This window comes from Periplaneta americana, chromosome 6 (genome assembly GCF_040183065.1).
Source record: "Periplaneta americana isolate PAMFEO1 chromosome 6, P.americana_PAMFEO1_priV1, whole genome shotgun sequence".
Classification (NCBI taxonomy): Eukaryota; Metazoa; Arthropoda; class Insecta; order Blattodea; family Blattidae; genus Periplaneta; species Periplaneta americana.
The window spans coordinates 59,932,058-59,947,756 of record NC_091122.1 but is presented as its reverse complement, the minus strand read 5'-3'; the positions used below and the strand labels follow the sequence as shown (position 1 = coordinate 59,947,756).

The window sequence follows — 15,699 nt, the reverse complement described above, 5'->3', positions numbered from 1 at the left end:
TTTGAAAATTTTACCAAAATATTATGTGAAAATATTTTGCCTTTTATTGCATTATTTACTTACAAATGGCTTTTAGAGAACCCGGAGGTTCATTGGAGCCCTCAATAAGCCCACCATCACTTCCTATCCTGAGCAAGATTAATCCAGTTCCTACTGTCATATCCTACCTCTCTAAAATCCATTTTAATATTATCCTCCCATCTCAGTCGGCCTCCCAAAAGGTCTTTTTCCCTTCGGCCTCCCAACTAACACACTATATGCATTTCTGGATTCGTCCATATGTACTACATGCCTTGCCCATCTCAAACATCTGGATTTAATGTTCCTAATTATGTCAGGTGAAGAATACAATGCGTGCAGTTCTGCGATGTGTAACTTTCTCCATTCTCCTGTAACTTCATCCCTCTTAGCCCCAAATATTTTTCCTAAGCACCTTATTCTCAGACACCCTTAATCTCTGTTCCTCTCTCAAGTGGAAGTCCAAGTTTCACAACCATACAGAACAACCAGTAATATAACTATTTTTTAAATTCTAACTTTCAATTTTTTTGTGACCAGACTGGATGACAAAAGCTTCTCAACTGAATAATAACAGGCATTTCCACATTTATTCTGTTTTAATTTCCTCCTGAGTGTCATTTATATTTGTTACTGTTGCTCCAAGATATTTGAATTTTTTCACCTTTTGAAATTATAAATTTTTAATTTTTATATTTCCATTTCGTACTATGTTCTGATCTTGAGACATAATCATATACTTTGTCTTTTTGGAATTTACTTCTCTACACATAGTGAATTGTGAAAATCCTTGTTCCTATACCACTAGCAGTAATGGTTTAGAACAGTGTTGTCAGACACAGTCTAAACGGAGCAGAGCCCTCCACTATAACTCATTGCGAGCTCCGGTGCTTCCACAGACATAAGCAAGTTCACACTCCGACTGGACGTCTCTAGCACCACAACCGGTTTCGGAGCTTACAACTCTGACACTACTGGTTTAGAATATGAAATTTCATATTTAGCCTATATGTAGGACTACTTGTAATATGTCTTGCACAAAACACACTTTCTCCTAGAGTCAAATAGCGGGCCATTCTTTACAGTATCTCTCACGAAACTGCACTCATAACAATCGCACAGTTGTACACCACACATGGACACGTCCAATGTGAAGGGGAATCAGGGAACAGAGTGGGCAGCAGATGGTAGACATAGATATACTTCCTACATTATGTCAATAGTTTAAAAATGACAATAAAGTATAATCCAGAAAAAACACTTTGAGGTATTAAATTATAAAAATCTTTCTTCCAATCAGTGAGGGAAGTGAGATGGTATGCGACAGTATGGAATACCGCCACTGATGCCAGAAAACATACCGTCACTGAAAAAAATGTGATCCTTAAAAATTTGTTTATACAATTCTTCAAAGCAAAGAGTATCATCTGTTTACTTCATAAATCTAAACCACAGCCTTCTAGAACTGTATTCAACGTGTACATATTTAGACACGTTTATTTGATAAGTCAACCCCCGAAAGGCTTACAACGGTAGTATTTCAAATATAGCTTGTGGTGGTCATTCTTGCCAATTTAGTGACTGTCATTCTTGTTGTTGTTGCACTTTTCATAAATAATTAAGTAAGGCACTTTGAAGCCTTAACATTATTTTAAATGATAAGTCTCAATGGATATTGCAAAATAATCTAGTAAATAACTGAAGTAACTTGGAATTAATTTATTATTAAGAAATTTAATGTGTTGCGTAAGCTTCAAAGATTTGCGTTACTTAGTGCCACGAAACAATACATTTATTATATACATCATGTACCAGTATGTATATTCTAAGGGAGGGGAGGTATGCATTTTTTAAGTTTAAGTATGCCAGGGGAAAATCTTGGGGTATCATACCGCCTCTGGTTTTTTCTCACTTCCCTCACTGCTTCCAATAGAAAGTTCTGGCAACAATCCTGCTCCATACATAGTCCACCGTTGGTAAGGATAAAAAGTGCACAGTGATAACTGATAACGTTTAGAACGAAAAATGTTTTTTATGAGTGGTCTCTCATTTAAAGCTCCAGTTAAACTACGAGAATTTTATAAATGTACTGATGCCATATATATTTTAAATTAACTTTTATATTATGTACTAAGTTTATTTTAAAATTACATTGCAGTTCTCATAAAGCAGTACATTAACTTCTTTATTTCTAGAAAATTAACTAAATCTTACTTCTTGTATGTGCTTTGTACCATGCCATTCTTATTGTCGTCTTAGAAATAATACCGATACTTCACATTTACAACTGGAAGTTTTAAATTCATTTGCATGAACTTTGGTTAATAACCACACTTATAAATTATATGAAAATATTTAATGATAAATTTGAATTATATATGCAATTGTGAATCTTTACAGTATCATGTCTCCAATAAATATACCTTAAATTAACTATGTTTAATCGATGAATTTCAGATTTTCTTTCGACAGCTTTACAAATTCAACAATAAATTGAAAGTGATACATACTAATTCTTGCAAGATTGTATTACCCTTCAAAATCATTTATATGCATGTAGGAGAGACTGAAACTTAAAAATCGCAAGTTACAACTATTCTCCTAGATTTATGTCCGGACATTAGCTATGTTGTGAAATAAAACAATGTCGGGTATGCAATTTAAAACTAACAGCATCTTGTAAAGAACAGTATGACGTATGTGGTGTTTGGAAACAGAGTTCCCTGTCGTCTTATCCGCAGAACTATAAGGGAGTGGGCTGTGTAGTTTTGTTGCTTTCCTCATGCTCGTTGTATTGTAGACCGAAAGAGTCTGAAAGTGTAATGCTACCTGGAATTGGGCCCACGCTTTCCCAACACAGTCCCTCTACCTGCTGAGCCAACCTGGCTTCAAATGTAATTTATATAATACTGGCACATATGAAAAGAACTGAGTTTATCATCAATATTTTTCGAATGAATGAATTTGCATACTGAATTATGCAATAATAACACTAAAATAAATTGTAATAATAATTTGTACATAATTTTTATAGTGAGAAGATATGTAGCAATTTAACTGTTATATTACAGACTACGTTATATGTTTGATTTTGCTGTAGTATCGATAATAAAAACTTAACGCCTTACTCTTTATATATTACTATGTACAATGATCTTATAAGTCTTAAAGGATAAGATCTTAGATATTTATTTAAATATGTTTCCCACATTTATTTCTCCTTCTTTGGGACAACGAAATCTTTGTAATGAAGAAGAAAATTGTAAATGCCCAAAAGGCTCTTGAATATTCTATTTAAGTATGCAAGTTCTCCTTTAAATTACAATGAAGACTTTGGTTAGTGCTGGGGTTTTATCCTGAGTGAAATTTTCATTTTCATCTAGATAAGAAACCAAAAATATCTGTCAGGTTGGAGGAAAAATATGTAATATCATGTATTTTCCACTTTGTACGGTTTTCTCTTTTGTGTGGTTTGTACTACAGGGATATATATTTGTGCTAGGCACAGGAGGACACGTGTAAGAATTGGAACTGACACACAGCTGTCCGTTAAATAGTTCATTTCCTGGACAAGTAAGGACTGTCTTCATTCCATCAATGCAATAGAAGTAGCTCCTACAGCCAGACGTGTAGTTCTGGTAGAAGCCATTGAGCATATTCGTGCAATCAGGACTCGGGCTGGGCTCAAATGCTGCAGAACGGCAGGCATTTGTAATCCCTGCCTCAACACAGGCAGATCCGTCAAACACTTTTCCATCAGGGCATGTGGATATGGAGATCTGCTTCTGATCCTTGCAGTGGATGTATCGCCGGCACCTGCTACCAGCGTAAGGAAAAAGACCGTCTGATTGCAAAGCACAGAAGTTTTCTGTTATTTGATGAGGACACTGAAAATCTGCTGGCTCCACACATCTTTGTCCGTTAAACACTTTATTTCCCGCACATGTAAGTGTCGTTATCTTGTCTCCTTCCGAGCAGTAGAAATATTTACGACATCCAGAAGCTGTATCATAGTGATATCCATTGGACAGAGATATACAGGCCTTTGAAGTATATGGACATTTGTAAGTGCTTGGATCTACGCATTCTTTCCCGTCAAAAACATACGAACCAGTACACACATATGTAAACTTGTATCCTTTGGAACAGTAGAAATATGACCGACAACTGGAATCTATGTCACTGTAATATCCATCAGGTTTCTCGCTACAAACATCGGGTTCTATGTACGGGCACTCGTATGTGTCAGCTGGTACACACATCTTGCCGTCAAAGAGCTGACCCTGCGGACATACCAGCTGTGTTCTGTTCCCATTCTCGCAGTAGTAATAGGAATGACAACGTGAATTGTAGTCTTGGTATAAGCCCGCCTCCATGCCCACGCATCCTGGCCACGGTTCGGGCCCTTTGCAGAGAAACTTACCGTGTTCCACACAGGTCTTACCATTCCAGACCTGTCCCAACGAACACGAACCTTCCAATATCACTTTACCCTCAGAACAATAGTAGTAATCCTGACAACTGCTGGCATACACGGTATGAAAGCCGTCTGATCGCAAAGCACATTTATTGCTTCTAATTGCAGGGAGCGTTGGAGATGAAAGAGGACACTTGAATAACTGTGAAGGAATGCACATATGTCCATTGTACAAGGTGCCTTCTGCACAGGTCCTCCGCTCTGTCATTCGCCCCTCTAAGCAATAGAAATAACTACGACATCCTGTTAACAGATCAGTGTAGTAGCCGTCAGATCGATGTACACAGTCTGACAAGCAAGGGGTTGTAGCTGCATCTGCACATTGTCTGCCGTCATGTCGAAGCCCTACAGGACAACGCAGAGTTGCTAGGTTCTGACCAGATTTGCATAATATGTAGCTGCGACAGTCGTCTTGGAGTGCTGCAGTGTGTGAGCCGTCAGGCAAATCCTTGCATGGGTTGGAAGTTGGCACTTGAATAGCTACAGCCGTACTCTCCGGAGCTTGGCAAGGCACCGTGTCAGCTGGCAGACACGCATGACCGTTGAATAGCTGCCCAGCTGGACAGCTGTACACAGCTTGTAGAGCTCCACCAGAACATTCAAAAGACCGCTCACACTGATGTGATGTGTCAGGGTACTGACCATTCACCCGACCAGTGCAGAGAGGCTCGTAGCATAAGCCACCTGCTGGAACACAGGCCTGCACACAGAACAGAACAAAAATGTTGCATGCCAACTGACAGGAAAGAATCAGATCTAAATAAGGAGAGAAAACTAAAAACTTTCATTAACATTTACATGGTATTCATAACAACAATATAAAAACTAATCTAAATGGATAAAGGTCCACACAACAAAAATTACGGAAGGAAAACATACAAAATAAGGAAAGAAGCAGTAGCAACATTCAAATTCGAATAATTGTTTAAAACAGGAAATGGATTCAGATATTTGTATCCTCCATTAGATTTTTTTAGTAGGTTATTTTACAACACTTTATCAACATCGTAGGTTATTTAGCGTCTGAATAAGATGAAGGTGATAATGCCAGTGAAATGAGTTTGGGGTTCAACACCGAAAGTTGTCCAACATTTGCTCATATTGGGTTGAAGGAAAATCCCGGAAAAAACCTCAACCAGGTAACTTACCCCGACCAGGAATCGAACCTAGGCCACCTGGTTTCGTGGCCAGACACGCTAACCATTACTCCACAGGTGTAAACTCCTCCATTAGAAAGCAACAAAATTATTAACAATGATGTCATGAAGATGACACATGCTTTCTCATTATACGTTTTACGTGTTTCTCAACAATTCAGTTTGTTTATCGTGTTGTGAATAATATTACCATATAGACATAACACCTCGGTTAGAAAAGCCAACATACTATGGTAAGAACGATCATGATTTTAAAATCAAATGTAGGAAACAGAAAACGGATGTAGGTAAATTCTCATTTTTAAATAGAACTATAAATGATTGGAATGACCAACCTGCAGCAGTCTTTGAGGGCTGTCCTTCCTTAAGGAGATTCAAGAATAATTTAAAAAGTTGTGTATAAAGTGCAAATTAAAATTAAGGTGACATTTAACATTTAATTTTTTTAAGGTGACATGTATTTATTTAGCCTGACGAGTTACTTCCTCGGTTTGAATTGTAAATTATTTAAAAACAGTGTGTAAGAGGGCCTTAGACTAGAAATGTTTAGTTTAAATGTAGTTCTGTTTATAAGTATGCATAAGGGTGTAATTATTTGACTTATTTGAACTGTTGTATCAGTGAAGCGAGGTGAGTCAGTGAAGTTATGGTTTTACAGTGCAGTGAATAGTTCCGATCAGTGATAATTTATAGCGTCAATGAAATGTGTTCTATAGTGTCAGTGAAATGTGTTATAGAGTGTCAGTGAAATGCGTCATAGTGCCACTACAGTGAGTGAGATGAGAGTAAAGTGAAAGACTATTGAAACTTATGTAGGGCCTATACATAATTATGTAGGTTGTAATGTAAAATTAGGTATTTTATTTATGTTTTATTATTATTGCGTTAAATTATATTCTGTATTCTTATTGTATTGTGTATAAAATTATATTGTGTATTGTAAATTCATTGTGTATTGCTTATCATTTTATTGTGTATTGTTTATATTGTGTATACCACTGCCACCGGGTGCTTGCCCACTTGCAGTGTAAATAAATACATACATATGGTTTATTTTCTTGCGCTATTATTCGTAAGACATATTTATAAGAAATCATTTTTTAATATGCACCAGGGTATACAGGATTTATCTGTTATGGTAACAATTGTTGTATTGTGGATTGAACTTCGGCATAGCTCTGTGATTAGAGCGCTTGGTATGTAGAACCAAGGACCCAGGTTCGATCCCTGGTGCCCAAGTGAATTTGTCTCCTCTAATAACAATTGTGAAGTAAGGCCACAAAGGGGAAAACACTAGAGGAGAGGGATTCGATCCGGTGCTGTGTGTTGAACTTAGCGTAGCTCAGTGGTTAGAGTGTTTGGTAGTAGAACCAAGGACCTGGGTTCGATCCTCGGCACCGGAGCGAATTTTTCTCCTCTAATAACAAAAGAGTTGAGGAGCCAAAGCCTAGTCAGTGAATGAACAATGAAGAATAACACTTCGAAACTTGTCGGCCAGGTAATTTCCTAAAAAGTTAACACAGTAAAGAAGTTGTGAAGTTAATCTGTGTAAAATTTTGCTCCAAAACCGACATTAGGCTTACTTATGAGAAGTATCTATGCAATATATGTTTTGTTCTAAACGTTTGAGGAATTTCTCACTTTTCTGCCAATAGTAATCCAGTATTATAAAAGTTGAAGACAGTGTTTATACTCAGTCTATAGGTGTAGCTGGTAAGGAGTAATAGACAATAGACAGTGAGGGAAGTGAGAGGTATGCACCGGTATGGAATACCGCCACTGGTTTCTATGGCCAAAAGACATACCATTAGTGAAATATAACATACTGTCATGAAAAAAATGTGATCCATAAAAATTTGTTTAAACATTTCTTCACAACAAAGAGTACTATCTGTTTGCTTCCTAAATCTAAACCACAGCCTTCAGGAACTGTATTCAACATGTATTTAGACACGTTTATTTGATAAGTCAACCCCTGGAATGCTTAAAACGGTAGTATTTCAAGTATAGAAGGCTGTGGTCTGTAGCTTGTGATGGCCATTGTTGCCAATTTAGTGACTGTATCATTTTTGCTGTTTTTGCACTTTTTATTTATAATTAAGTAAGGCACTTTGAAGCTTTAACATTATTTAAATGATAAGTCTCAATGGACATTGCAAAATAATCTAGCAAATAACTAAAGTAACTTTAAATTATTTTATTAAGAAATTTAAAGTGTTGCGTAAGCTTCAAAGATTCGCGTTATTGACTGCACGAAACAATTTATTGTATACATCATGTATGTGTATGTTGTGTATTTTTTAAATCGAGGTATGCCAGGAGAAAATCTTGGGGTAGCATACCGCCTCAGGTTTTTTCCCACTTCCCTCACTGACGATAGAAAATCTTGTAAAGCACTTGTACCTTAAGAGCTTAAAAAAAAGGTTACTGGTACTTGAGAGTAGATTTGATGCTAATTTTGGAAGCTGTTTTTGTGCTTTTACAGTTTATACTGAGTTCATGGAGTGCTTTATGTATTATTTTAAGCTTTCCTTCACATGACCTTGTCGTATACAACTTTTAGAGGAAGATTTCGACCTGATAATTTTGGAAGGTTTCCTTGTAATATGTGCAAGGATAGTAGGAATGGTAGCAGAGGAGGTGATAGTGACGATGGCAGTGTCGTTGGTAGTGGTGATAGAGATGCTGACATTTTATATACTGTATACAGACCCAGAAGCAAAATTCAGATGGTCCAAATTGTGTTTCTGGGTCTGTAAATTCCAGTACTACTTACATATTATTCCACTAACCTCTTTGTTTCTGTCATATATGGTATCTGGCGGGCAGATGTAATCTGTACGTATTCCTTGGTCACAATGGTAGTATGCTCGGCAACTGGAACCTGGGAGGATATAAAACCCATTGCCAGTCGTGGCACAGTGTGGCTCAATGCACGTTGTGTCGCCAGTTGCCACACACCCTCGTGCTAATGTGCTGAATGAAAACCCTGCACCACACGTGTAGCTGCTGGTTAGGATGTGGCCCTCACATCTGCGGAACAAATAGCATGTTCAATTTACGCCAGTATTATTGAGCTAAGAACAGCAATCAGAATTATGTTTAATACAACAGTTCTTCAATTTTTTAAAAGTAAGTACCGTACAGCTTTAAAGTCACTTTTCTAAACCAATGGTTAAGTTATAAAATTTTCATAAATACTTCGAATTATTTATTTATTAAAATATACTTATTTTTTAAACAGCGAGCGATGTATTCCTAAGATATTTTAAAATCATCTCACCAGAGGTGAGAGTAAGGAAACTTGAGAGAGACAGATATATATATATATATATATATATATATATATATTCCTCTCCCACTTATCCACCCTCTCACTGTCCTTCACTTTACCATGTTCACTCATCACTTTTACACATGTTTTCATATTACTCTTAGTAATAGTTGGCAACTGTACAAATCTGTTTGTTTTTAGTATTCTGCTTTGAAACCAGTTTTTCACTATTTCAATAAAAATATTTTACAAAATCATAAAACATAACACGATCTTTAATACCTCAGTAGGCCTATCTTATGACAAATTTCACAGGCAACTAGCAATATTATATTACCAAAATTCCAAAATGTGTAAAGGCATTTTCGAATGAGAAGTTTTTCAAGTATTCAGTACCGTAACAAATTTGTCGACAGTTCCAAAACTTTCTGAAATCAGTAAACATTGGTTACGAAATTCCGGCCTTGAGAGAGAAACGTCCCATGAAGTTAACCAATTTTGAGGCCGTGATTTTTCATGGATTTTAATTTGAAACTGCTTATGTTACTGAAATAAATTAATATAATTTGGTTGTAAAATAAAGGCTTAATGACCTTATAGACCTATAGGACTCCTACTCATTGTTGTTGAATTGCAGTATAAAAAATTTGCAAACATAGTAGGCCTATATTTTGGAAAGGAACTTATACTAAGATTATTTTATCTTCATTTTCCTAAGTTCTCTGTCTGCTATATCTTCTTCCCTAAGGCCATGTTTCTGCATACCGTACTACCACAGTCGAGTCTAGTATATACAGTCACGAAGCTCAATACATAGTAAATATGCATCCATAGATAGTTGCTAACCACTAGGATCGCTACTATCGCCTCATCACAGACAATGCGAAATAGTACCTGCACAGTCTATTGTTTCTAGTACCCTCATCAAGTCAAGCTTTGTGACTGTATATACTATACTGTGATACTACCAAATAAAATATGATATAAATACTCAATTTCTCTGTTATTAACGTGCAAGCGAGTCTGTACTGTCCAGTGTAGTAAGTTGCATAAGTTCAAGACAAAGTAGAATCATTCTCAAGAATGAACAAGAAATTGGCATCATTTTTTTTAATGTATTAAGCATATGAATTTTTTACAAAAGAACAGTTTTTCATATCCATACTAGCTATTCTAGCCGAATGAAATATAAATTATTCGTTTTTTAAAAATTCCAAGTAAAAATCGTGTGTCTTAGACAGAGAAATTATGATTCTTGAAACTTGTTTAAAAATTGTATGAGACTGCTAAATATGGCATACGATAATATTGATGAAATATTTTTACTTGAGTAGGCCTACTAACATAGTACTACTCAGGTTCAACTTTGTTTCAGTTATTTCAGTGTCACCCAAGTTCTTCAATGAAACTTGTTTTCTATTCTCTTAAATTATAAACAAAAATGGTTGAGAGCCTTTGAAGTCCGTTCCTGTTCCTTTTTTTCATGTAATATTTACATGATTTAAATTTACTGTATTAAAAACATACAATATGAAATATATTTGATACTTAAATATACATGATAGAACATACACCCTTTCGTCATCATTTCAGTCGCACACAATGCACACCCATTGTCTACCGGTCTTCGTGTTCAGTCAACAGCATCAGTCTCCTCTACCAATGTCACAATAAATAATCAATCCCACTCTCACTTCTCTGATCTTCACTTGTCATCGTACATTGTATTAAATATTCTCCGCTGGAAATGAAATATATAGCCTATCTGACCATGTGGGAAAATAGTGTGATTGTAAAATGTACTCCATGCAACATAAGAGTATACAAATAACCTATTTTGAAAAATTGAATTGAGAGATTTTCTATACAATTAAAAATTATTTATAATTTTTACTTAACAACCTTAGTGTACCGGTATATAAATATCATCTTCAAAAAATTAATGAAAAAATAAATTGTAAACTGCTATTGCATAAAAGAATAGGAATGTAGACCAATTCCATTATTCATAGCACATGATGACATAGTACCGGTACGGTAATTTCTATAATTAAAACTGTAATTACCTAAAATAATCTTGACAGTTTGTTGTGTAGTTGGCATATAAACCATCACCTAAAATCTTGCATATACTTGATGTATCAGTAGTGCAAGTCACATTCACCTCTTCTTCACATCGTAATGTCTCTGCATTAAAGAGATAACCATCCAGACATTTGTAGACTTCTCTATGGCCGTGAGAACATCTGTAACATATACACTAAATAACAATCCTTGGTGAAAATTAATGTTTGTTAAGTTCTGGATACTTAAATGTTATGTTTTATTTAACGACGCTCGCAACTACAGAGGTTATATCAGCGTCGCCGGATGTGCCGGAATTTTGTCCCGCAGGAGTTTTTTTTACATGCCAGTAAATCTACTGACATGAGCCTGTCACATTTAAGCACACTTAAATGCCATCGACCTGGCCCGGGATCGAACCCGCAACCTTGGGCATAGAAGGCCAGCGCTATACCAACTTGCCAACCAGGTCGACTCTGGATACTTAATTTCTAGTTAAAAGGTAAGAGTATTTATTTATCTACATATCACTGTGGCATAGAATAGGCAGAGTGAAGTTTCCATAGGTAGGCCTAGTTCCTGAATCTCGAGTGTACAAAGAAGCACTACTCTCCGTCCTACTTTTTCATCCCGAGAAAAAAGATTCGATAATTAATTTTGTATGAAAATGAGTGAACACTAGAGTACGGTATATATACAAATTATGACAGAATGAAAAATTTCACCTTCACTTAGGATTGAAGTCAGATTCTTTCTGTTTGTAGTTAACTAACAGAAATAATTGGCAGTAGGCTCTGAGGATGGTGTGAAGAAGCACCGAAACAGCTGTAAGCCGCACATGCTTACACAATTAACACGAGTAAGATCGCCATTTAATCAATTATTTATATTCAAGTGTTAAAAGTAGTGTACGAAAGATTCAACATGAACTAACAGAAGCACTCCATCTCTAAAATAAACAATGTTTCGTTCAAACTGCCCACATTTTAATTATTGTTAACAGGTTATAATAAATTATGGATTGTAACTGTCACTAGAAAGAAGAGAAACTAAAAAAAATTAATTTTATGAATTGAGGATCGTTTTTGCAAAACTTGCTAACTGAAAAAAACTAAATTTTACAGGAGAGACAAAAAACTGAATGGAGACAAATAGATTTTAAGTGCAACCCTCACACTTTGACACACTATAATGAAGAGAAATAATTCAATTTTACTAAGATAACGTTAACATCGTGTAGAGGCATGCTTTATGTTAACGAATCCACCAAAATCTCAATTTTGCAAATTTTGCAGTTAGCAAGTTTTGCAAAAACGGTCCTCAATTTGAAGTTGCAGCGCAATAGTTGCATGAAGCAAAATGGTGACTCCACAGTAGTGTGCATAATCAGTCACGTGATATGTGGAGACAAAGTTAATAATTTGAATGCAAAGTAGTAAGTAGAAATGGTTGGTAGTAGTAGTGGTGACAGGGGCAGAGGGAGGGTGATGGTGGTAGTAGTACCGGTAGTGGTAGTTAATGGTACCAAATCTCGATGTGGATGAAAAATGGCTGGTAAATTTTGTCTGGAACTGCATCATACAGAGGCAGGGTTTCTTATGTGCCGTAAATCACGACCACTGACAACCATACCTCTAGTTCACAGCTAGCTCTCTAGTCTTTCATTGAAATGGCTCGGGATTTATCCTCAGATTGGTTATGATGAAATTTGTAACGTACAAAGCAGATATTGCAGGGGTTTTTCTCGGGATACGCCCATTTCCCTCTTTCATTCCACCAATACTCTGCAATTCTCCCTCATTTCATCTATTATCTGCTGAGGCAGGAAGACCACAAGTCACCATCGGATTTACGAATGCCTCCTGGGCCATCTGTCAGGTTGGGACATTCATTGCATATAGGGAGCACAATGGGCCAATATACCCAAGTGCATGGATCCATTCCGAATGCAGCCTCAAAAAGCAACCAGCAAACATACCAATGAGGACGTCATGAACAGTATTAGTCGTAACTGTGAAGCATGAAACTTGAGGTTTTCGGTGCAGGAATATAATTTGATTGTTCATACTAAATTTACACTCTTTGGTGAAGCATAATTAATTTCAGTTAATTTCTGTAAATACTGAAGCAGATAGTATTATTTTACTCTTAAATACTGAAATGTAAGGTATTCCGTGTTCATAAACTTTATATCAGTAAACAGCTCTTAGAACTGTCCATTTCTTAACAAAAATAATTGAAATAAGACTTAAAATAACTGAGTTTGACGAATTTATATTTGTTATCATGAACATAAGATGTCTCGCTTTTTTTTTTTTTACTTTCTACTACTACCACTGCTACTACTATTATTGCTGCTGCTGCTACTACTATACTACTACTACTACTACTAGACGACATTTCATACAAGTTGAGAGGATGCGATGGCATTTCTTTCCCCTTCTACTTTCCCTGAGTCTGTCAGTGACAGACCGGTAGCTGTTACCTCTTATACCTGCACCCCCCAAGCTGTACACACTAGAAAATAAAATATTAAATAAAGTATATAAGTGAATATAAAATACAGTGTCACAGATGTTTGACAATTACATGTTACAGTATATTTTTATGTAGTTCTTACGATATTTTCAACTAATATAATTAGTTACATTTAGGAATGTCAGTTTGTATTATGAAGTCAGGGGGGAGCGACACAGTGCAAAGATTGTCCCAGTGTGTATGCTGTAGAGTAGCAACTAGGGGTGGAGAAAACATTTATATTCTGCTGTCAGTAGCTTTTTAATGTGCCAGTTAATATAAACAAAAATAAAATGAAATATAAGCTCTTATACCTGGTAAGGTTTATCTTGTCTCAGTAGCAATAAAACCAAGTCCCTTCAAATGAGGGTGGATATTATAGGAGGGTTGTAAATTTTCAGGATTCCTTTCAAAACCCTATTATTGTGCAGGCTACCGGAACTCAATTTCTTGAAAGACAAGCTCAGTGACGGAACTACACAGTACGAAGAGAGATATTTTGTAATTTTATTTTGCGCTACAGAATGTATCAATTGGTCCCTTCCGTCACTGGATGGATGGACGGCATCCCTTCACTACCCCATTGCCATAACAATAGAGACGAAGTAAGACATATCTCCTTTCTCTCTCTTTTCACAGTGAGACAAGATAAATCACACAGACTCTAGAATGGACTTTCGAAATATAGAGTATCGGTAAACCCTTTCAGAAATAAAATTTGTCACTATGTAGGAAGTCAATTTGATTATGTCCCGTGACGAGAATATTATACGAAATGGAAATATAAAAATTGGAAATTTATCTTTTGAAGAGGTGGAGAAGTTCAAATATCTGGGAGCAACAGTAACAAATATAAATGATACTCGGGAGGAAATTAAACACAAAATAAATATGGGAAATGCCTGTTATTATTCGGTTGAGAAGCTTTTGTCATCTAGTCTGCTATCAAAAAATCTGAAAGTTATAATTTATAAAACAGTTATATTACCGGTTGTTCTTTATGGTTGTGAAACTTGGACTCTCACTTGGAGCGAGGAACAGAGATTAAGGGTGTTTGAGAATAAGGTGCTTAGGAAAATATTTGGGGCTAAGAGGGATGAAGTTACAGGAGAATGGAGAAAGTTACACAACACAGAACTACACGCATTGTATTCTTCACCTGACATAATTAGGAACATTAGATCCAGACGTTTGAGGTGGGTAGGGCATGTAGCACGTATGGGCGAATCCAGAAATGCAATATAGAGTGTTAGTTGGGAGGTCGGAGGGAAAAAGACCTTTAGGGAGGCCGAGACGTAGATGGGAAGATAATATTAAAATGGATTTGAGGGAGATGGGATATGATGATAGAGAATGGATTAATTTTGATCAGGATAGGGACCGATGGCGGGCTTATGTGAGGGCGGCAATGAACCTCCGGGTTCCTTAAAAACCAGTAAGTAAGTAAGTAAGTAAGTAAGTAAGTAAGTAAGTAAGTAAGTAAGTAGGAAGTCAATTAGTCGAACGTTTGTGAAATGGACAGTAGCATCTTCCCCTTCACTAAGAGTAGGGAGTGTGAGTAGAGGGGAAAAAAGCCTATCAACCAAACTGAAATCGGGTTTACTACAACTGCTAAAACTATGGCAGAGCTTTCATTAATGTCTTCAGCTATCGTCATTTATACTATTAATTTTGTCCCTTGCTATTTAGTACCGGTACTGGTATTATTAAATTTGATTATCGTCGAAATTTTACTAATCATCGTTTTTACCAGATCATTTACTAGTACATTTCTCCTGAATGACTAACATTCGCACAATCTCGAGCATCCGATCATGTACTCGAGTATTTCATTTCGAAAACCTGATGTTGTTATCATATAGCCTGTGTATGATCTGTGCCATATTGGCATCTAAGAAAGTGCTACATAATTTCAATATCAAAATAGATACTAAACACTGTGTTACAATGAAACATGCGACTCTTTGTTTATTGCATTTTAAAGTACGGTATTTATTAAGGTTTTCTGTTAAAAGTCCTATAAGAAATATAACGAATTTAATCATTTTTATTGTAGTAAATCACTTCGACGGTATTAATGGATTATTCTAGTAGGTACAGTAATATATAATTTTGATCGAAGTTATAATCTAAAAGAAAGAGGTTTATATATGATCTTGTTTTATTTTCGGAATGAGTTGTGCCATAATATG

General features: G+C 36.0%; 1 protein-coding gene across 2 annotated transcripts in view; it reads right to left on the bottom strand.

The window, feature by feature from the left end:
- The window catches only part of LOC138701355 (neurogenic locus notch homolog protein 1-like), a 75,471-nt gene continuing 59,772 nt past the window's right edge, over positions 1-15,699 (bottom strand). For both annotated transcript variants that reach the window (XM_069828154.1, XM_069828153.1), the window contains exons 4-6: positions 10,993-11,172; positions 8,445-8,685; positions 1-5,195 (exon numbers count right to left, since the gene is read on the bottom strand). In XM_069828154.1, the coding sequence (XP_069684255.1) occupies positions 3,423-5,195; positions 8,445-8,685; positions 10,993-11,172 (2,194 nt within the window). In that variant the 3' untranslated portion in view covers positions 1-3,422. The remainder of the gene's footprint in view (positions 5,196-8,444; positions 8,686-10,992; positions 11,173-15,699) is intronic.